The sequence below is a fragment of the Sycon ciliatum genome, chromosome 2 (assembly GCF_964019385.1).
Source record: "Sycon ciliatum chromosome 2, ocSycCili1.1, whole genome shotgun sequence".
Taxonomy (NCBI): Eukaryota; Metazoa; Porifera; class Calcarea; order Leucosolenida; family Sycettidae; genus Sycon; species Sycon ciliatum.
This window is the reverse complement of record NC_088644.1, coordinates 37,777,475-37,799,191: the sequence shown is the minus strand read 5'-3', so window position 1 is coordinate 37,799,191 and position 21,717 is coordinate 37,777,475. Positions and strand designations below refer to the sequence as shown.

The 21,717-nt window shown below is 46.9% G+C and overlaps 1 protein-coding gene across 1 annotated transcript in view; it reads right to left on the bottom strand.

Moving 5' to 3' along the window:
* LOC135809954 (uncharacterized) overlaps nt 1-21,717 on the bottom strand; it is a 40,764-nt gene that overhangs the window by 894 nt on the left and 18,153 nt on the right. Inside the window, exons 22-39 of the mRNA XM_065323403.1 lie at nt 20,849-20,908; nt 20,474-20,569; nt 19,983-20,019; nt 16,646-16,740; nt 16,253-16,324; nt 15,922-16,023; nt 15,550-15,648; nt 14,966-15,100; nt 14,345-14,418; nt 13,664-13,762; nt 13,114-13,198; nt 11,466-11,498; nt 9,905-10,010; nt 9,678-9,769; nt 9,112-9,180; nt 5,097-5,220; nt 4,398-4,476; nt 3,813-3,891 (exon numbers count right to left, since the gene is read on the bottom strand). Of these exons, the coding sequence (XP_065179475.1) occupies nt 3,813-3,891; nt 4,398-4,476; nt 5,097-5,220; nt 9,112-9,180; nt 9,678-9,769; nt 9,905-10,010; nt 11,466-11,498; nt 13,114-13,198; nt 13,664-13,762; nt 14,345-14,418; nt 14,966-15,100; nt 15,550-15,648; nt 15,922-16,023; nt 16,253-16,324; nt 16,646-16,740; nt 19,983-20,019; nt 20,474-20,569; nt 20,849-20,908 (1,536 nt within the window). The remainder of the gene's footprint in view (nt 1-3,812; nt 3,892-4,397; nt 4,477-5,096; nt 5,221-9,111; nt 9,181-9,677; nt 9,770-9,904; nt 10,011-11,465; nt 11,499-13,113; nt 13,199-13,663; nt 13,763-14,344; nt 14,419-14,965; nt 15,101-15,549; nt 15,649-15,921; nt 16,024-16,252; nt 16,325-16,645; nt 16,741-19,982; nt 20,020-20,473; nt 20,570-20,848; nt 20,909-21,717) is intronic.

Here is a 21,717-nt window from a genome sequence, read left to right as displayed (position 1 = left end):
TCAGGTCGCATTGGTTCTTCGCCAGGAAATGCCTGCAGAAGTACATGTCATGCACATGTGTTTCAAGAAGGCCTCAGAGACTCTGTGCTCTCCGTAGGCTGCTGCCGCACAATGTCTGTGGACGATGACTGCGGAGCCGGAATCAATGTTGGGATTACATCGGCTCGCCTCATTCCATTATTGCCTCATTCCCTAAGATAAACAACCAGGCGTGCGCCCAATCGCTGTCGGTGAGGTGCATAGGCGAATCTTATGCAGAGCTAGTGCGAGGACCACGGAACACGACGTCCTCCGTGTAACTATATTGGCCGAGGGAGCCCATTATTTAGGCGGTGTGCTGGGATCTGCCAAGTATACGGAAGATTGCTCCTCCGCAAAGTCGCGCTGCTGGGCACAGAACTTAAATCCCTGGCTGGGTTGGCGAGGACTCAGGCACACGCGGCATACGTGGTGTTGACAAAGGGTCTGGCTGGCCGGGGGCAATATCATCTCCGTGCCACACAGCACAGCCCTGAGGCTTTTCGGACCCCTGGGCAGATCCTCGATTCGGAGCTTTTGCCAGCTCTCGTGGATCAGGGGTTTGATCCCAACAGCTCACAGCTGGAGCTTATGTCTCTGCCCATGAGATGTGGTGCATGGCCTTGCTGTGCCGATTCTTCCTTAGCACCATTGGAGTATGCGGCCTCGACAAAGGTCACTGAGCCGTCCGTGAGCCTCATTGTGCAGCCGCGCAAATTAATGCCTCCGGAAGAGGTGCCTGCTGCCGTCAGTCTCCCTCGCAGACGCTGCCTGTTGTGAGCGTGGAACAACCTCGTAACGTTCAGGGACATCCTCCCGGGATGATTCTGTTATCATCTCCGCCCGATGATTTCCACCTGCATCATGCGCCATGGATGGCGATCATTAGCCTGGGGGGGGGGGGGACCCAGCCGGAGGCTCGGGCTTGGATGCTCTCCTCGATGCCATTGGGTCTGTTCGACAGCATGCCCGTCAGTCACATCGGCAGCGACAGAGGAATCATGAAGAGCGAGCGGCAGAGTTGCCGCCCATGCTGCCGCCATCACGGTGTTTTTTTTTGGAGACGCTTGGTGATAAGGAAGTGTTCAATTCGTTGTCCTTCATACCGTCCGTCATAACGCCCGCTTCAATCTTGAACAAATCGGGTTTTCATGATGCTGTGGGTATTTGGCATGGTCTGTCATCGGAGGGAGTGTCCAGTTCGTGTATTCGTATAGGCAGGGTATGACAATATACGACGCCATGAGTTGCCTGGCAGGTGGTTACCCAATAGCAAGACAAAATGAGATCCGGGACATTCTGGCGGAAACCGTTTGGGAAGTACTACTGAACTTGGAGAAGTAGCCGCCACTCAAGCCATTCGAAGGAGAAACATTACCACATCAAACTGCAAACCGCTCTTTGGAGGCGCGCCTGGATATCAGGGCGTGGGGCTTCTGGGCCCGGAAGCAGGATGCCTTTTTTGATGTACGGGTAACGCACCCGAAGGCAAGCCTGCTGTTGCGTACAGACGTCCTGCGTCAGCTGAAGACCCATGAACGGGTCAAAAAGAGAGCATATTGTGACCGTGTAAACATCGTAGAGAGAGCATCATTTAAACTTTTAGTTTTTTCGACATCAGACATGTGTGGGCCAGAGGGGTCACGTTTTTTTGAATTTTTTTGGTATCGCTTGTTGATAAACACCCCGAATCCTGTTTTGCATTATTCTGTAGTTATGGGCCAACTTAGATCTGTATTGTCCGTGCGTTTGCTCCGCTGGTCTATCACTTCCATACATGGTTTGCAGGCATCATACAAGCGCCAGTGCCACAGCTTTCAAGCTGCCGTACCTTTACAGTACGTTGATGTGTATGTTGTCTTAAGTTGCTGTTTTTATGTTTGTTCTTTGATTCCATATCTTGTTATTTTTGGTTTTGGTCATATTCTCGTTCAGGTCTCCTCCTATTGGTGGCCCCTTAACCCTTTTACGGTCTCACATTTGAAAATCGATCACCGGTGATCGATTTTTCAAACTATCGTAACTCAGTCGATTTTTGAGCAAATTCGAACATCTAAATATCTGGGTTGAAGAGAAAGCTCCAGGCTATCCGTAGGAACAATCGCCGAAGCGATAGAGTGAACGGCTGCGATGCTACGAAGCTCGCGATCTGCGTCACGGCTCATTTACGATTTGAGTGGGCGAGCTGGGTCTTGAGGACGGGTTTTTCCCTTTGCAGCTAGCTGTCGCCATAGAGACACGGATTCAAATGAGAGTATGGACTCGCAGCACTCCTCACAAAAAATATGAGCTCGGTGTGAGCAAGGAGAGGGAAATGGCTGTTGAATCTTGTTTCTCGTCGTGAATCAAGCACTGGGGCGATGTCGCTGCGCTGCAGCGCTGGATCCACGGCACCCTTGGTGTCGAATTGTAGCTCGGCGTGTTGCTCTTGTCCAGAGCTTTCCAGAGAGCCCCAGATCACGAAAATCAGCGAAGGGAAACTGAAGTTATGGATGAATCAAGGTACGAAATTGTTGAATTCTGTAAATAGCCTCATTTTGACTGGATTCTGAGACCGTGAAAGGGTTAATCATTGAGTTCCACAGCACTTTGCGTTTCTTCTTTCCCTCTATTGAATTTTGATGTATTTCGTGTTTGCTTGCCCGTATCAGAGGCTGTTACAATCATGATGATGGTGGCTAAGTTGCAAGTGAAGAGGTTGGCGAGAGAGAATCAATCAGTGTCAGCGGTATTGATTCAGCCGAAAGTAATTGCATCTAGAGAGTGATAGTGACGATCAAGATGAGATGGCAGACCTAAGTCGCTGGGTTCCACTGCTCCTGCCTCTATTGTCAGAGTATACGTTAAAAGGACTCTTTTCGGAAACCGTATCTACATCGCATCGCTGACTCCCGAGACCTTGACCTGCCTCACCCCTGGCCATCTTGTGAACGAGACAGCCTGCTCAAAGGCCTTGGTATCCTTGATCTTATACGCTCTGATCTGGACAGCATGGAGTGGCAACATAATGTCATCATACTGCCATTTTATCAAGAAGTACCCGAAGATGTTTGGTCCCAGTGCCCAGTCACAGAAGCTTTGCAAGAAGTTGTCCTGTTTCGTAACGGCTAACAGTTTCACGGATACGCGCTCATCATCAATGCAGACTGTCATGGTCCCCATGGCTGATGTTCTCAATCACCATTATAATCACAGTGCCCAGCTGGTGGTCAGGGATGGGTAATTTGAGATGCGCGCCTTTCGCCGTATTCACAACGGAGAGGATGTGTATAGTACCTGTGGGAGGACTGGCCTGCATGACTATGAAGTGATGCCACTTTATGACTTTACCATAGGATCACCGCTTGACTGCAAGCCATGCGCTGCTTATCTACCTGTCCGGCTATGTGAAGACTAAAGGATATCACTATTTCACACAGAACAAGTGTATCTCAAGGGAAATGCGCTCGAAGTGGTGGAACTCTGCGCCAAAAATGTGCCAAAAGTACCCAGAACACAAGATTTGGTGTCTCTTTTTACAAAATGTTCCAGGGAGAGCACCCCCAACCTTCACACCCCACTCCGTCCTTTGGTCTTACCAGTTCCCATGCCCCTCCTACGCCCCTGGTGTGTGTGTGTGTGTGTGTGTGTGTGTGTGTGTGTGCGTGCGTGTGTGTGTGTGTGTGTGTGTGTGTGAGAGAGAGTGTGTGTGCGTCATGTAGTTGATTTAGATTATCCAAGCAACAGTCGATGCTGTTCCTATTTGCATTGATCACTACTTGAACAGTACAGATCCATTCACTGATAGCTCTTACGGATTTCAGGCGAGCGATTTCCTTGTTATCGGCATTCTTGGAGGCATCGTTCGTGATCAACTTGACACGAGAAGCATACCTAGCGAATGCAAGTGCACAAGACAGGCATACGACACCTCGGTGAGAAGCAATGGCAGCGTACGGTTAGCAATCTGACACCGAGGATTTCCAACCACTCCGCCTTTTGGCCCAGAATGGACGCAGGCTGGAGTACATGGCCTGTTATAAAGTGAGTGCCGCCAGACACGTCACCATGGTAACCATACTAGTAGTATAGGATACATAATACATATCTACACTGTACACTGTACACTGTACTTCGAAGTATAGACAGAGCTAGTGGAGTGTGAGTGGTAGTTACAAGATTACTGTCATCGTGACAGGATTGAACACTAGCACATACTTTGCAAGATCAAGTAACTATTGATATGACAAGGGTCATGTACAACATACAGCCATACGAATGCATGTGCTCCGTAAACGAATACTCTCTTCGCGTGAAGTTGTGAACACGGATATGCTGTATTCGATCTCGTTGCAACAGTGTGCTGGAAAAGCAAGCAACAAGAAAGCACCAGGCCTTACGTAAGTGACACTATGGTCTCATCGCAGTTGTAATCTGCTGGTGAGATGTTGACAAACATGAGCGTCTTGGCATTTCCTCCTGTCCAGGCCCACAGAAAACAAAGAAAATGAAACCGTTTCAACTATGTATGATGCTATTGTTAAGGGCATTTTGGCAGCTCTTTTGCCGAAGAGCAGCACACTATGCAACTTCAACTCCACATGTACATACGACTGCCCAAAGATATTGTGTATACAGAAACTCGTGGCCTGTTCCCCACTATGAGTGCTCCTACGTCATTCCTCGTCGGAAGCGTAGCCATGGCTGCTAAGATCCAAATGATCCATACCGTCAACATCCACAAATACGTACTGCATAGTAAAGAAATGGACCAAGGAACTACAAGTTACGCTATAATGTCCAGTAACACTACCAGTTACTAAACAATCAGCTCATGCGATAACATACGTAAATACGTACTTGCCTGAAAACATTGACCTTGTATTCACAGTTGTTTCGTAACTTGACACTATTATCTCCTCTAATAAGTGCCCCCCCCCCCACACACAATACAATCTGGTTGACTGCTGAGCTGTTTATGATAGCATACCCACTCAAATACATGGAGAAGCCCCTCTCGAAACATTGAATGCCACCACCAGGGCTCGAGCCATAATTTTATTATTTTATTATAATTATTTGCTATATTTACTGCTTACCAAGAGAGTCCTGCATGAGCATAGTGAGCTTGTTGTTTCTGTACGGGATATGCCCTTGCCCTGTGGATAGTGCAGAGATGACATCACCGAGAGCGCTCAAGCTCTTGTTAATGGATTGCGCTTCCTGAAGAGCAGTTGATAAAGCACAGGAACAACAGAGAGCTCAGTTACATGCACGTGCCAGGCCATCAGAGACCACCGCTCAACGTAAATCAAGCTCCCCTCCGCTGTGTCAAATTCTGCGGAAAGGCTGAGAGTTGCTGACGCCTCGAAATGCCATTCAGTAGATCTGGTGGGAGTGCACAGAACGAGATGAGGTCACATGCCGATAACATGCACAATCGGTACAGTCTCCACCATGCTTTCTTTACATTGCCTTCTACTAACTAAACTCTTGACTGGCTAGCGCTATGATTAAAGTCTTCTTCCCAGGAAAGTTTTGGTACCATTTTTTCTTCTTTTTCTTCGGTTTACCTTCAACCTCTTCAACGGTATTTGAGCCAGAACTGAACGTATACAATGTGTGTGTGTGTGTGCGTGTGTGTGTGTGTGTGTGTGTGTGTGTGTGTGTGTGTGTCTGTGTGTGTGTGTGTGTATTGTGCTTGAAGGGGACGGTTGCACTTTTGTAGCTCCGTTTTATCTGAGTTTTCAGTCGTTCCTCTTACTAGTCTTAGGCCACGAGGTGGCTCTGGGTCCACCAGAGTCGCCCCTGGCGTGTTTCTGAATTTGCTGGGGCGAGGGTTCCGCGATGCGGTCGCCAGGGCAGTGGCTTTTCTGTCACGACCGTTGTCGTCCTCGTCTCTCCATTCGCGGTGGTGTAGCTGACCCCCGAAATGGTTTCAAACTGCGAAGCTCGGAGTACAGTGGTGGCAGAGGCATGAGCTGTGAGTGGAGACGGTTGCTGGAGATGGATGGTGATGAAGGGAGAAGAGTTACGCTGCCTGACGACGCGTGGGAAATTGTTTGATCCTGCAATTTCAGTTCGAGCGCGGTGGACTTCTAGACGATGTGTCCTCATGGCTGTTTTTCAACGCTTGGCCTATCGCTGATATCCCTGCGTGGAATGTTCTTCCAGTGGAGTCCAGGTGGGACTTCGGGTGCCCACACTCCATCACCTGGTTGATTGTTTCGGAACTGCAATAATACAGGTTCAAATAATTATTGTTTCCTTTTTGTGCGTATCTCTTGTCATCTCTCTTTTCTATACGTCGCACACCAGATGTACTACTATCGCTGTCTTTCTCCTGCTATCTCTCTCTGCTTGCTGTTTTTGTTTTTGTTGCCACTGCCCCTCATCATACCCATGCTTGGGTGGAGGGCGGCATGACCCGTCAGGGTAGCTGGCAATACAGTACAGAACAGTGTGTGTGTGCAGCGTTGCAATGACTGCAAGGACAGCAGTCGCACCATGTCGCATTCAGCATATTCCTGGCAGCTAGTTGCACTGCAGCATAGCTCTCCATTCACGTTTATGCCAACGATGGCAAAAGGAAACACGATTCAGCAGATGGTGCAATAACTTATCTCCCGTGGTTGGCTAACACCCACTCCCTTCGGATGGAGTTCCTGCTGCGCCTTGAGATGTTGCGATAAAAAAGAGAATAAATATTGACACTGATGTGTAACTCGTGTGGATTGGTTGACGTACGAAAGAGTGGATTTCTTCTGCTCTCCTTGGTTTCCAGCTTTCTGAATTACTTTGCCAAACCTACGCCGGAGAGCATGGACAATGCCATTCTTCACTATGTGTTTGCATGTCTTCAAACGTCCGCCGTCCGCCCGCCCGTGGTGCACGCCATCATGCAGCTGGTTGACAACCTGCTGAACAATGGCAACAATCAGCTATCGTAGTAGGGTAAGGTGCGGATGCAAGTTTTTAAGCTCCGCTTACTTTAGCTCCCTGTGGCAAAGAATTCGATCTGGACACACCAGGAATATGGCATTTAATATGGATATCGATCTCGCCTTGCTGACTTTCAAAGAGCTGCGGCATCTTGCCAAGCAACATCCTATTGACGGAGCCAAGTCAAAGAGCCGAGTTGATCTTACGGTTTCCCTAGGACAAGCTGTTGTGGGTGTAACCCCGATCAACGCCCATGAGGTCAGTACTAGTAGAAGTCTGAAGTCTCTAAACGAGCTTGTATGTGTAGTGATAGAGCTAAGAGAGCAACTTGAGCAAGCGAAGCATGATAATGCCATTGTTTCTTCACTTCGGGATGAGGTTTCCAGCCTAAAATTGGAAGTACTAGAGCTGAGGAACTTCACAACAGGCACACTTTCTCAAACTGCCAATGACACCCACAACCGTCGCACAAGTGCTAATGAAGTTACCGTAGAGCCCTCCCTGTATGAAACTGACACATCCATCGCCACTGCGCCCCAAACACAGCACACCTCCACATCGCAGCATGCACGCTCAAGTTCAAATGACCGTACTACCGGTATGCACTCGCAACCACGTGCCGCTTTCCAGTCCAGAGACACTACAGCACCTAGACCTGCTGGCAACGGTCACGTCACTACGGACAGCAGTTCCCGCAACAAATCAGATGGACAGAGCTCTTGGGTAGATGTTGTACGACGTCGAGTCACATCTCGATACGTTAAGCCTATGCCCATGATCGAGACAAACCCTGTAGTCCTGACAGGTGTCGAAAAGGTGGAAAAAGCGATATTCTATGTAGGAAACGTCCACATGGGCTGCAGTGCCGACTCCATCAAGGATTGGTGTAAAGAGCGTGCAGTGGATGTGCTCAACTGCACCATCTTGGAATCCCGTACCTTCAGAACAGCTTACGCCAGAGTGACATTCCCAGCCTCAGCTACGGAAAAGGTACTGGGTGACGGATACTGGCCTGCAACTATCCAGCGCGCCGTAAGAAAATGGTGGTTTGGAGATTGAAATACCTGGTAAAACCTCCACGTCGTCAGAATGATGGCTTCCGCACCGCTGAGCGCCCAGGCCTTCCCATATTTTCCTAAGAAACATAATAATATTATCACTATTGTTACGATTAATTGTCGCTCCGCGTCGAACAAAATCCCCGAACTCCATGCATTATGTCGATCCAACACACCGACTATCCTATGTCTGACAGAAACCTGGCTCTGCCCGATACATATGCTCAGTGTACCCGTTTATACGTGCTTCCGTCGAGATAGGCCAATACCAGCGAACCAAAGAGCCCAGTTCCGAGGTTATGGTGGTGTTGCCATCCTTGTACGAGATGGGACATTTTTTCATGCAGCCCAGCGCTCAGACCTTGACTCTCCCCAATGCGAGACCATATGGGTTGAGCTTCGAGTTCCTGCAGACCTGGGTGCTAATCCTATACTCATTGGCTGTCAGTACCGCCCTCCTTCGCAATCAGCCACATATCTATCCTGTCGCAGAGAAAGTCAGGCGTTCTGGTCCATTTTGTTAAACTGAACACTGTCCCTGAACATCTCAGCATGCAAGTATAATTGGTTTACATTCGCACGGGACACTCGCAATGGCCCAGTATTTCCCAGAGCTTTGTGAACTACAGTCAACTTCGCTTATAACGACACTCGGAGGGGCATCAAAAAGGTGTCCTTATTCGCGAAGTGTCATTATACCCGAAGTCTCATTATATGTATTACAGTTGGATGGGACTTTGCTCTGGGCATGGAAATTCTGTCGTTATTCGCGAATTGTCGTTATATTCGCAGTCGTTATTAGCGAAGTTGACTGTATGTTTAACAAATCTCCTATCTTTTCAGCATATTCGTAGTGGCTCATGGAAATGAAGACAATATCCAATATTAGACAGTTCATAGACCATGTTAAGTGTCATGCCAAGTTGTAGGCTCACTCGCCTCTTTTGCTAGCTTATCTCGCCACTCTCCAATATAGTGATCAATTTCATCCCGCTGATACGTTCTTTTCTTCCGATTATTATCTTCTTTCCTTCTTTCTTTCTTTTTATTCTCTTGCCCTCCTTTGCATTGGCTTCTGCCATTGGACGGTGAAATAAAATAAAATTAAACTGACCTTAAGCTGCTCGGGAGTTGCTCCAGTCTTCGATGCACGTTCTGATCCAGCCAAATCCACCAAACTCAGCTGAAAACAAACACACACCCGATACAGTGACAAGAAAAGCTTGAGTGGAAAGATAGGCACTGGCATTTGCCACATCCTACTCAGATATCCACTCAAGAGTACATGCCAGGAAAGTAAACACAATTTTGGGAACCCACCAGCCGATCAACCGTCCAGTGTCTGCTGCAGAACCGGGTCAGCCGGGTCAGCGACCCGGTTGGTGGGGGGGGGGGTACTTGGACCTGCTTGTAAAAAGAACAGGCTATCCGGTTGAGAATACATTTTACACCAGGGAGTACCAATATGTTTACAACTCCCTGATGTACATGCAGTAGACGCACTTGAACAGACCCGGCTCTGACCCGGTTGCAAGGGTTGTGTCAGGTACATGTATACCCGGTTGGTTTGAAATCATAGAGCAGACCCTGAACACAAGGAAAGTTTCCAAGAGAAGCAGGTCATAATATTACATCAAAAATGGACTATCACTAGAAGAAGTAGTTGAAATGAGAGCATACCTTTCCGGACACAACTGTGCCAGTGGCCAAATTTGTGGAGGTGATGACAATACCGACGATCAAATGGCTGCGAGAGCTTTCGGCGTTCATCTCTGAAAACAAGGAGACACAGCATGTTACAGTATGTATGTGCTGACCACATATGGTGAACTGTAGAATGAAAGAGGACCTTGGTGCACTCCCAAGCAGATATGTTGGACACATTGAGCAGCGGCTAGAAAACTTACTTGTCGATGCAACGTGTCTGCTTTTGGAGCCTTGCTGAAAGATGTCCAGAAGCTCCGCGGCAGTCTTTGCTTCTTTTGTAGCACTCCCCGTCACCACCACCATTCCCTAGCAGGCAAGGAGGACAGAGCAAAGAAAACGACACAATCTTTTCAAGTCCTGGTCTAGGAACCTACACGTATTCCTTGAGAACACAGAGCTGAGTTTGGTATGTAATGCACTGAGAGCGGTGAGTGTTAGCATGCTTTGGTGAGGTGAAAACTGCCTAGCTACTGTAGTAAATAGCAGAATAATAACAATGGTCTACGTGGAGATAAAAGTTTAATAATAGCAATGAAAAGTATGAATGCCGCAGACATCACCACGCAACATGACAATTTGTTCAAGGTTTGGTTTTGTGTGTTTCCAAAATCGATTTTTACGTTCCGATCATCAGTGGAAATACGGAACTAAAGAGATCAAGGGAAAACAAAGGTTAAAAATCCAAAGAAGTGTGACACATGACGGGTAACTTGTGGTAAGTTTTACAAAAAGTGAAAAGTTTTTTGTAAAACTTACCACAAGTTACCCGTCATGTGTCACACTTCTTTGGATTTTTAACCTTTGTTTTCCCTTGATCTCTTTAGTTCCGTATTTCCACTGATGATCGGAACGTAAAAATCGATTTTGGAAACACACAAAACCAAACCTTGAACAAATTGTCATGTTGCGTGGTGATGTCTGCGGCATTCATACTTTTCATTGCTATTAATAACAATGGTGAATAACATTTTGACATGCAATGTGAAATAAATAAACAACAACAACAACATTAAACACACACTCATATAACACACTGATTGCAACCAAAGTAGAAGGTATACGGAGAAAGGTAGGGTATCGGAGGGCATCATGACTTGAACATGTTCAGACCAGCAAGTACTACGGGAAGTGCAACTTGTACAATAAGGGGGGGGGGGGGGATAGACACATGGATAGACACATGGATAAACACATGGATATACACATGGATAAACATATGGATAAACACAAGGATATACACATGGATAGACTCATGGATAAACACATGGATAGACAGAAATGCAGTAGCACACGTATAAGTGGTGTGCCCTGAGCATGGGTCTACAGTCGTCCGGCACTGCAAGACTGATACTATGTACATGCACACACTACAGTGACTGGGAGAAACATCAAGTACAAGTACATGCATACATACACACACACACACGTACACATACTCACGTAGACGCATACACACACACACACACACACACACACACACACACACACACACACACACACACACACACACACACACTTGTACTTGTACTTGTTGCACACTGCCAAAACTGGTCACGTGGGTCTCCCCGGGAGAGGGGAGAGAGACTCAAAAGGAATCTTGGAAAGATGACTCAATTGGCTATTGAACCGCCCAACGGCCGACACCGCCTGAAATCCCAGGGGATGTCGGACACACACACACACACACACACACACATGTTCACTCACATGTACACACATACGCACATGCACTTACGTACACTCACACACGTACATACATACCTTCTTGTTCTTTTTGATGTCCAGCTTTCCCGGGTAAGAACATAGTGTCAAGGCGAATACCATGATACAGTCGTTGGATTAACCCAATGTGCCAATGGACAAAAATGTCTCTAAGAGGTGCCGTAAAGGACCACTCAACAACAGTTCACTGACTGTGACTCGGAAAGAAAGACGTCAGACATCTGTGAGACAACTTAAGTGTATCTGTTCGGCTTGGGTGCTCAGTGGAGCTTGATGCAGACTACAACCATAGTTCTCACTTTGATCTGCTGCATAGAAAGCGCAATACCTTTCAGCTTTTAAATTCAGCATTTTCACCCACTGAGGAAGGCATCATGAGGGATAATATCGGAGAAGATACAGAATAAGACATTAGAGGGAAAAATAAGACATTAGGGAAAAAGACAGAGGGAAAAATAAGACAATAAAGGGAAAACCCCACACTACTAGTGTGCAATAAGTCGCAACGGCTAGCACTATGACATTACGGTGCAACTGAGCATTGTGCTTACCTGTTGGAGGGACGTTAATAGGAAAGCTGACAAAGCCACGGTGGAGCTTAAAGGTTTTCAAAATAGTTGAAATACCCTTTATAAGCGTAAGGCCACACTTTGTTTTTTCTATGTTTCTCGTCAGCAAATTTTAACAAAAGGTATGCGGGCGGGCGGAAAAAAGGCAAGAAAAAAACAAGAACAATTTCTACTGAAAACTGTATACATTTTGTATGTATGATTCACACAAGACACTGCGTATACAGTACTACATTGTGCAATCATAACAATGTCATGCTGTCAAAATCGAAACCCATTGTATAATCATGTGATCCCATAGACTTAGTACATGATTGCACTACATTATCACATCAGCCCACAAATATCAGGCAAACTGCAACATTGAGAGTATAAAGTTTGATAACGAAATGGCGAAGAGAACATACATTTATCTGCTATCGCATCAACAAACGCTTTCCCACTCGTCATTTTCGGTTTGTCACTTCAATGTTCTTGTGTCCACTTATCAAACTCTTGTCTCCACGCTGCTCATCTTTTCCTCGCCATGCGTCTATTGCTTGGATTTTCTGCCCACGACATCGTTCCACAGACGCCAGTTGCCGCGGAACTCGTTCGACTTACGGTATTCCGGGGACCCGCGAGGCTCAGGCAGTGAACGACTGAAAGCTTCGTTACGGCAGCCTTCATCGCAGAGAACGAACGGGGAGCACCCCTTTGCTGCTGTGGTGCAAACGTTTACGTTTTTGATTGACGCATCTAGCTGCTGCAGCATGTGCAGCGTACATACATGCACAAGTATGAACTTTTTTTCTTCCGAAATTTCTGAAAACCTATGCGGGCGGTGACGAGAAACATAGGAAAAACAAAGTGTGGCCTAATAGGACATAATCGTCACTTAGCACTGAAATGGATATGGGTTTTTTCTTACTCTGGTTTCTTTCAAAATCACTAGGACGAACTGAGCACATCCATCATATACTCTCAACACTATAGTCTGCAATTGCTTGTCCATTTTCAATTGCACACAGGCACACGTTCTGGACACAGCTCATGCTGGCAACACACACACACATATGCAGCAGCAACAACAGCATGTAAAACTCTGCTAGTCTGGGACGTTGACAAGTAGAGGATATATCTTTGCCGATGGCTAAGAGGTCCAGCAGTTTTTCGTTGTACAGTTCCAGCATGTAGACCGACACTTCAATTGAGAATTTCTTCCTGCAGTGCATGACAGCATTCAGACATAAGGCGCAAGGAAAGACACCCAAGAACACTGTCACGCATGTTGGGAATGTTGATGAACACTCCCCAGGACAGTTGGAGAGTTTCTTTTCGGATATTGACCAAAAAAGGATTCAGTGTTTTTAGTGGATAGTTGGTTATTTGATGATAGACACCTTCAGATTGCCTGTACTGATTGCAGTGCACTGCATATAAGTCCTTCACATCCCTACTAGTCTATGTAAAATACAAGGAGCCTCTACAACCCTACTTGATACATGTATCTACATGCTGTTGTTGGTTGACAGCATGTAACAAGGTGGAGGACCACCATGTTCGGAAACAATGACCTTTCTACAACCATCCACGGTTGGTAGAGCCCCGGTCGGTTGCGACCATCTGAACCGTATGGGTGTTAGCCCTGGTTCTGACCCTCATCAAGCGTGTATGCAGCAACCTTACTTGTTTTCTTCAATCAGGTCGTAGATTGACATGAACGCTCGTGGCGCAATGCCGCGCACTGGAGACTCCAAGCTGGTCTCTGCTCCGATCATTGTGTATCTACATGGCATACAAGTAACAGTAGCACACGGTGATTGTTAGCAAGCACAGCGCGCAACAGAGATGAACTTGGGACTTGGTTCCTCTACCACACTGTCGGGCTGTCACGACACTTGCAAATATTCGAAAACTTGTCTATAGGCTCCATTAATGTACAGTGCATTCATAATTTTTTTGGAACATCTGGCAAAGTTTTGAATCAATAAAGCAACAGACGTACTGGTCCAGAACTATTTGTTAATGGCCAATTGTGAGCTGCATTTCCGCGGCCAAAGTGAGGCTTGAAAACGGCCCGCATCTCAATTACTTGTGAATGGCCTGTTAAGACAGCTATAGACAATACATGTATTGTAGCTGGGAGCTGCAATACCTCGTCATCAGGCTTAGTAAGTAATTTAAGTTTCCCCAGTCCAATCCTTCCGGTGATTTCTAATGATAGAATCCACAAATTGAGAAAATTGAAGTCGGATTAGAACTGCCATTGCTCATCTAGCATACGGGGGACGTTTGTCCGTCTTCTTTCTGACTAGCGCAGTTTGTCCTCTACTTGAGCATTCCCTATTGCAGCACCAGGTTACTTACGTTTTTCCAGAGCCAGTCTGACCATATGCAAAGATGCATACATTGTAGCCGTCGAAAGCAGACTGTATGAGGTTCTGAGAAGAAAAAAACCCAAGTTTCGAAACACACACAGACACACACAGACACACAAAAACAGCCACGCACACACACACACACACGCACACGCACACGCACACACACACACACACAAACGCACGCGGACACCCATACACATACCCACACACACACAAACAAAAAAAACACTGGAATTATCATGAGAAGCATAATTCCCAACCAAAAGAACAATCCAGTTGGTAGGCTCTGGGTTTCCAGGTTGTAGCACTTCAACGGTGCTCGAACAGAGATAATTGCAGGATATTTGCTCAGGGAGCATTAAGATTAGGCCATTACACATACATGTATGCATATCGTCATGGTCACCCTTATGCTTCCTTTCAATCATAATTCAGAAAGTTGGTTAAGGAAAAGTGATCTGACGGTTTTCTAAGCAAGGAGGCCACTTTGTGTGTGACAATTGACAAAACTGTTTTGGTGTGGTGAGTGCATGTCAGACTTCAAACCTGATACACCACCAGCCATACTATAAAATACACCAGATATAGCCACGTTGGCCACACTTACGTTCGTGTCTTCAAAGACCTTCTCTTGCGAGTGTTCCGGTGTGAAGACCTGATCAAAGCTGAATTCCTTCAGACCACGCTGTGACTGAATGGTAATAGTGTACTCATCCGGTGAGCCTATCACACTATGGTTACCCTGGCAACAGACACACATCAGCATAATTACCTACTGTCAGAATAGACTATGGAAATTTGAGTTTTGCATACAGCAAAGAACACCACTGGAATTGCTCATGCACCTTCACAGCCCATGCTACTACACATGAAGAAAATCACACTCAGCGTAAGTTGCGGCAGCTCGAGAGAGTGCTCGATGCACCTAGGTACAGAGTCTTATAAAAGTATAGAGAAGGAAAAACAAAGCGTAGTTGTTGTTCGCAGATTACACGCGTTAGGGATCATCAGACTGCACTGTCCACGCTGTCCAATCATTCCTAACGCGTGAAACTCGGAGTAACAGCAACAATGCTTTGTTTTCCCTTCTCTATGCCTGTTGCTCTGAAAACGGCAGGCAATCAGCAATCAGCTCGTGCCTATATTGTCATTTTCGTCTAATCAAAGCATAACCCAGTGTTTCATTCTCACCCGATCTTTCTCGGACTTGCTGAGTGGCCTAGCGCGACAGTACACCCTGATCTTTCCTTTCATGTCTTCAATGATGTTGTAGTACTTCTTACGCAGGACCTAGTTGGGTTGGCAAGTGTACAGGCACAGATAGACAACACGGCAATAGACGATAAGAATGATCTGTTTGCAGTATTTATGATAGGCCTCTTTGGCAGTCAATTGTATGCAATTTGGAGCGACTCAAAATTACAACCCTTGCTCAAATAGAAGAGACACTACATGTTGGGTAGATGGACAAAGAACCTTTGGTCTACTTCTAACCGGCCACCAGACATGAGCGGAGGAGCCAGGGAGGTGACAATGCTGCCCATGCACTCGGTCCAGTCTCACCCTTTCATTGTTGTAGTTTTCGACTGCAGTTGCCAGCTCCTCATTCAGCTGTTTGACCTTCTCTTGTAGAGCCTTTGCTTTCTCCGCGTTCTCAACGGCCGCCTGGGAAACAAAAGTGCAGCAAAATCATGATTGTGTCTAGCATCGCCTATTGATCGAGGCAACGAATGCAAGCAAGCTAGGATGGTTGCAAAGCAATGCCTTTGGTGGAACGTCCTTTCCCCAGACCTGGTGATGATGGCTTGATGCTGTAGAGTGCTGTGAATAGTGCTGGAGAGATGGATGAATTATTCTAGAGCGTGTTGAAAGATGCCCGTACATAGCAGCTTACCTTTGCTTCAGTTCCCAATTTACCAATCTCGATTTTGAGTCTGGATATCTCATCATTAGCCTGCTGCAATTCCTGGAGTGGCAATGGAGTCAGTAGAAATAGTATGACAGCAGTGAGGATGGCAAACAAATTATCAATAATGATTACGACTGTAGGCGTGTTACTGTGTTAAGTGATGCTAGCTAAAGCCCGTTTCAAGGCTTATATCTTGCTCTGTTTGTACTGGAATCCGTAATCGAGGTATAGGCGGCAGTAATTCCGGGCACAATTTCCGAAAAGCAATGGGGGCTATAGCGCGACGATGCACTAAAGCAATGGGGGCTATAGCGCGACGATGCACTAAAGCAGCAAATGACTATGTTCATGTACCACTGTTTCTTCACTGGCACACACCTTGGCAGTCCGTTTCAAATCCTCTTCAGCCGTTTTATGTGCAGCAGTCTTTGCGTCTAGTTTCCGTTGCAGCTGCTCCACTTGCTTTGAAAGCTCTGAAAGCCAAAACCGTGGCACAGGGAAACGACATAAACAATGGGAGCAAGACCACAGGGGTTTTGTATAGCAATGCGATGTCTTGGTATCATCAACGTGTGTCAGCAGTACAATATCAAACAAGCATCTACCGGGTCAGGAAGTAAAATTGTTTGGAGCAGCGGCGACTCAGGGGGCCATGCACCACCAGCCCCCCCCCCCCCCCACACACACACAGTTTTCTCGAAAGGTCCATAATTACATTTCAGAGGTTCCAGCTCGATGCTCCAGTGTGTTAGGCCGTTCATCTCACATAATAAAACCCGAGATTTTTTAGTGACGTCAATAAACAAACACATCTTCGCGCCTTTATCCTCAGCTCCAACCTGACCCTCACTGGCCTTTTTTCTCTCGCTTTCGCTTTGTGTGGATGCCAAAAATTGTTCTCCTGGATCGAAATCCGTCTCTGGCCATGGCTACCTCCCCGTTGAACGTTGCTGATGGGCACCAATCCCCTGCTGCTACGCAGGATGTACCCGTGTTGAACATGGAAGTGGATGCGCCCCCGTTGCTGGGGTTGTCATCCTTGCCGAACGACCCAATGGCTGGTCTGGCACATACGAACTCTGTTTTTCCAGATGGAATTTCTGCAGGCGCATCCCCGGAGCTGGGACTGTCGCATCTGCCGGAAGGCCCATTGGCTGGCCAGGCAACTCCCTTGGCTCGCCCACTGTTCGATCCCAAGGGCGAGGAGGCTGCCACGAAAAGGCATTTGTATAAAGCCTCTCCAAAAGTGCAGAGCTATGTAGAGCAGTATTTCCGGACAATCCAAAGTGATGCTGTAGTAAAGGAGATGACCTCCAAGGACCCACGTCCCGATACCGCAGCATGTGTTGTGCCAACGGTGGACGACGCCGTTGCGTCTTGGCTCGGGGAGGAACTCCCGAAGACCATGGATAGTGGCCTGCACAAATTACAGCAGAATTTTTTGTCGGCGTGTGGCCCACTGACCCAACTCTGGGAAGACATTATCAGCAACGGGGACAGTATGGACGTTCCCACGGATGTAGTCCTGGATGCTGTTCAGCGATCACTGGTACTGTTGGGGCATGCCAATGCCCGGATGACTGCTCATCGCCGTGCCGCCATCTTGGAGGGTGCAGGGCACAAGGCACTGGCGAAGGATGCGAAGGAGCTGCCGCTGCCGAAGGAGGGCACCTCCTTGTTTGGTGACACATTTTACAAGGAACTGGAGCAGAAAGGCGAGGTGAGGAAAACCCTCGCCAAGTCCACGTCAGCTTGGACCAACACCCGCTGTGATCGGTTGCCGACCCACCATCGCTCTTCGTCAGAGGGTTTTTCCTCCAGGCCCTGGCAAAGCCGCCCCGGGGCGTATTCCCGCGCGAGCCGACCTGCTCCATACAGGCCTCAACGGCCCGAGTGGTCCCGTCCACCACAGCATCCCACAGGCGGTGCGAGCCGAGGACGTTCGGACTGGGATTATGTGGAGTAGACACTGCACAGTTCTCTGGTCATTCAACTCGATCTGCCGCTACGTCTGCTGCTCGCTCTTCTGGTGTCCCCATGGAAGTTGTGCTTGCCGCCGCTGATTGGAGTGGTCCCAGCACGTTTATTCGGCATTACTACCGGCCATCTGCAATGGCCCAGTTCACCCAAGCTGTCCTGAATGCTGATTGATCGCTCAGTCCGGACCGACTGCAGTGTCTGCCTCTTCAGACCGATGTTAGGTTTTGTTCACTTTGAATGACACACTGGAGCATCGAGCTGGAACCTCTGAAATGTAATCTGTAATTCTGCAAGAATTCTCTGAATTTGCAGTAGAATTATGGTTACATGAGGAGGTGAAAGCGAAGATGTGACAGTGTGTTCCCACCCATTCTATGATGAACGTTTCCGTTTCTACCCACCCTAGCTGTCACAGTTCCTAAGCAGTGGGTTGACTGTCTGCTCTAGTGATCCACATCTGTTGGATTGACCACTATTTTATGTGTTATTTGGCTGCGGTGCCGAATGAATAATACTTCCGTTTATCCCGTTATCCGTGTCATGTTTCCAAGGTGTGGACTGCACGCTTCCTATGGTATATGACTTTGTAGTGCCACCTGCCAATTCAAGTTGTATTCCATGAAATACTAGTTTTTCTGTCAGCTCGTTCAAAAGGCCAGTGAGGGTCAGGTTGGAGCTGAGGATAAAGGCGCGAAGATGTGTTTGTTTATTGACGTCACTAAAAAATCTCGGGTTTTATTATGTGAGATGAAAGGCCTAACACACTGTCACATCTTCGCTTTCACCTCCTCATGTAACCATAATTCTACTGCAAATTCAGAGAATTCTTGCAGAATTACAGATTATGGTTCATGAAAAACGTTGTAGAATTCCACAAACGCAAAATCATTACCCATATTTCTATAAACTGGAGTCACAAAGAAGAGGGATACTCTCTTGGACCTCACTATTTTCTGTTTGACTTGACAACATGCACTGGGAAGTGAAGAGGTCTTGGTCTGCTACTCAGGATCATCATATGGTAAGCGTGAGAAGACACAGCTCTTGATACATTGCCGGCATTTGTGGCTCTACATGCACTCCAGATGTTGAAGAAATCTGTGAGTCAGTACAATGGGCGTCGAACAGAGCACATTAGTCCTGTTTTGTGAACACTGGCTGTATCAAAATGACAGGACATCGTACACATATATGTATGTACCGTATTTTCCGGAGTATAGTGCGCACTTTAGATGTGCTATTTTAGGCCCTAAATCGCAGGTGCGCACTATGCTCCGAATATGAAATGCATGTACTTCAATGAAGATTGAAGTGCGCACCCCCAATGAAGATTGAAGTGCGCACCCCCAATGAAGATTGGGGGTGCGCGTTATACAAAGGTGCGCACTATACTTCGGAAATACGGTACGTACGTACGTACACACTCACAAGCCCCCCCCCCCCTCCCCTCCCCCAAACAAATACAAGCAAAACACTGAACTAAAGTTATAGCAACTGAAATCCAACCCCTGGAGCAGTGCGTTCACATTGCAAAGACCCAGCACGAGATTGTAACAGTATGAAATAAGGACAGCTAGAATCGGTGCTGCACTCGAGCACGAGAATCAGAGGTCGGATTTCACTTGCCGCCACAACAGTACATGGGCTTGTTACACACCCGCCCACAGACACACACACAGACACACACACAGACACACATACTCATAATTATTATAAATACACACATGTACACTACCTTTGTTCTCTTTTTCTTTCTTCTTGAGTTCTCGTTTCTGTAAAATAGTATTGCGACAGAGTAAGATACAAAAGGAAGGTTGTCAACGGTACTGGTCACACGTAATCTAGATACACAAGGAAGTTTGTCCACGGTACTGGTCACACGTAATCTAGATACACAAGGAAGTTTGTCAACGGTACTGGTCACACGTAATCTAGATACACAAGGAAGTTTGTCCACGGTACTGGTCACACGTAATCTAGATACACAAAGGAGTTTGTCCACGGTACTGGTCACACGTAATCTAGATACACAAAGGAAGTTTGTCAACGGTACTGGTCACACGTAATCTGTTTCCCATGGAGGAACAGAGGTTAGGAAATATAACGAGGTAGCTACAATGTAACTGCTACACATTCTCAGCCCGCCTATAAATCTTATGCTTCACATTCACACACGTACACCGATATTAGCTGTAGATGGTGGCATTGGGGAAAATGAACACTCACATCTTCCATTGAACCTCCGCCACCACCGGCACCGCCTCCAGCACGGCTGGCAGTGGTGAGCTCCTTGCCTAGCTGTTTGACCTTGGTGTTAAGTTCCTGGTGAGAGACAAGGACAACACATGAATCAGCCCAGTAAAGCACACTGCAGTAGTGGAAGAGAAGGCACTATTCACACGGTGCTCCGTAGCATATTTTTGACACAATACCTGAAGCACATGGCAGGCTTCAGGTTTGGTGAAAGGTGGTGAAGAGATAGAACACAGGCCATACAAAGGCAATCACTTCAGTTAGTCATAATTGAGTTCAGATTGCTTAAAACTTTGCAACAATGACCAACGAGTACTGATGCATTCGTTTTCCTATTATTCCACTGACCTGTACTTTGCCATTGGCTGTTTTCAGCTGCTTCTTCAACTCAGCTACATTGCCCGTCTCCTGGAGTTACCAGACAACAACAGATGGAAGTGTGCTGTATGTATTGACTTTTCCAAATCAAACCAATCGGTTAGATGCTCTTCACCACACAGATATCGAAATGAAAATGGGACACATACAACAGAGTCGAAAGGCTTTAACTTCAAGTGTCACACATTTTTAAATGAAAAAGAAGAAGAAAAAACACATCCCAACTTGAGAGAAGAATACATTGTGTTTCCAACAAGCCTGTCATAAACTAATCACAAAATCAGGCAGTATGGATATAGGCAAGCAATTCACCAGGATGAGTACGCAAATGAACTGTCTGCCTACCCCCTTGAACAATGGGGAAACATAATTATGATAAGGGCATGTGCATTTCCACCACCATATACCGTACTGGCAATATATGTTGCCGCAGTGAGGCCATGAAGCGTTACATTGGCACATGTTTGCCGCACGCAGGGCGTTACATGCAAAGTCGCACAGGAACCGTTACACAGGTTTCTATATTGCCGCAGTCCTTTTTTTGCTATTGCCGCATCACTTTTTTGCTATTGCCGCATCATTTTTTTGCTTTTGCCGCATCATTTTTTCTTTTCATCCACATTGAAGGCACAGAAATTCAGTTGCTATCCAACTGTTACAAACCCGACGGCAAAGGGCGACAACGATATCAATAGAAGACTGTTTATTTTAACTATCAGAGTGCAAAACGACCTCGGGAAAGAAGAAACCATTGTGATTGCCAACCACTGAATGATGCGCCTTCGAGTGTCAGGACTTTCTGCTGCGTCCAGTTTTGAACTTTTCACCACGCGGCACAC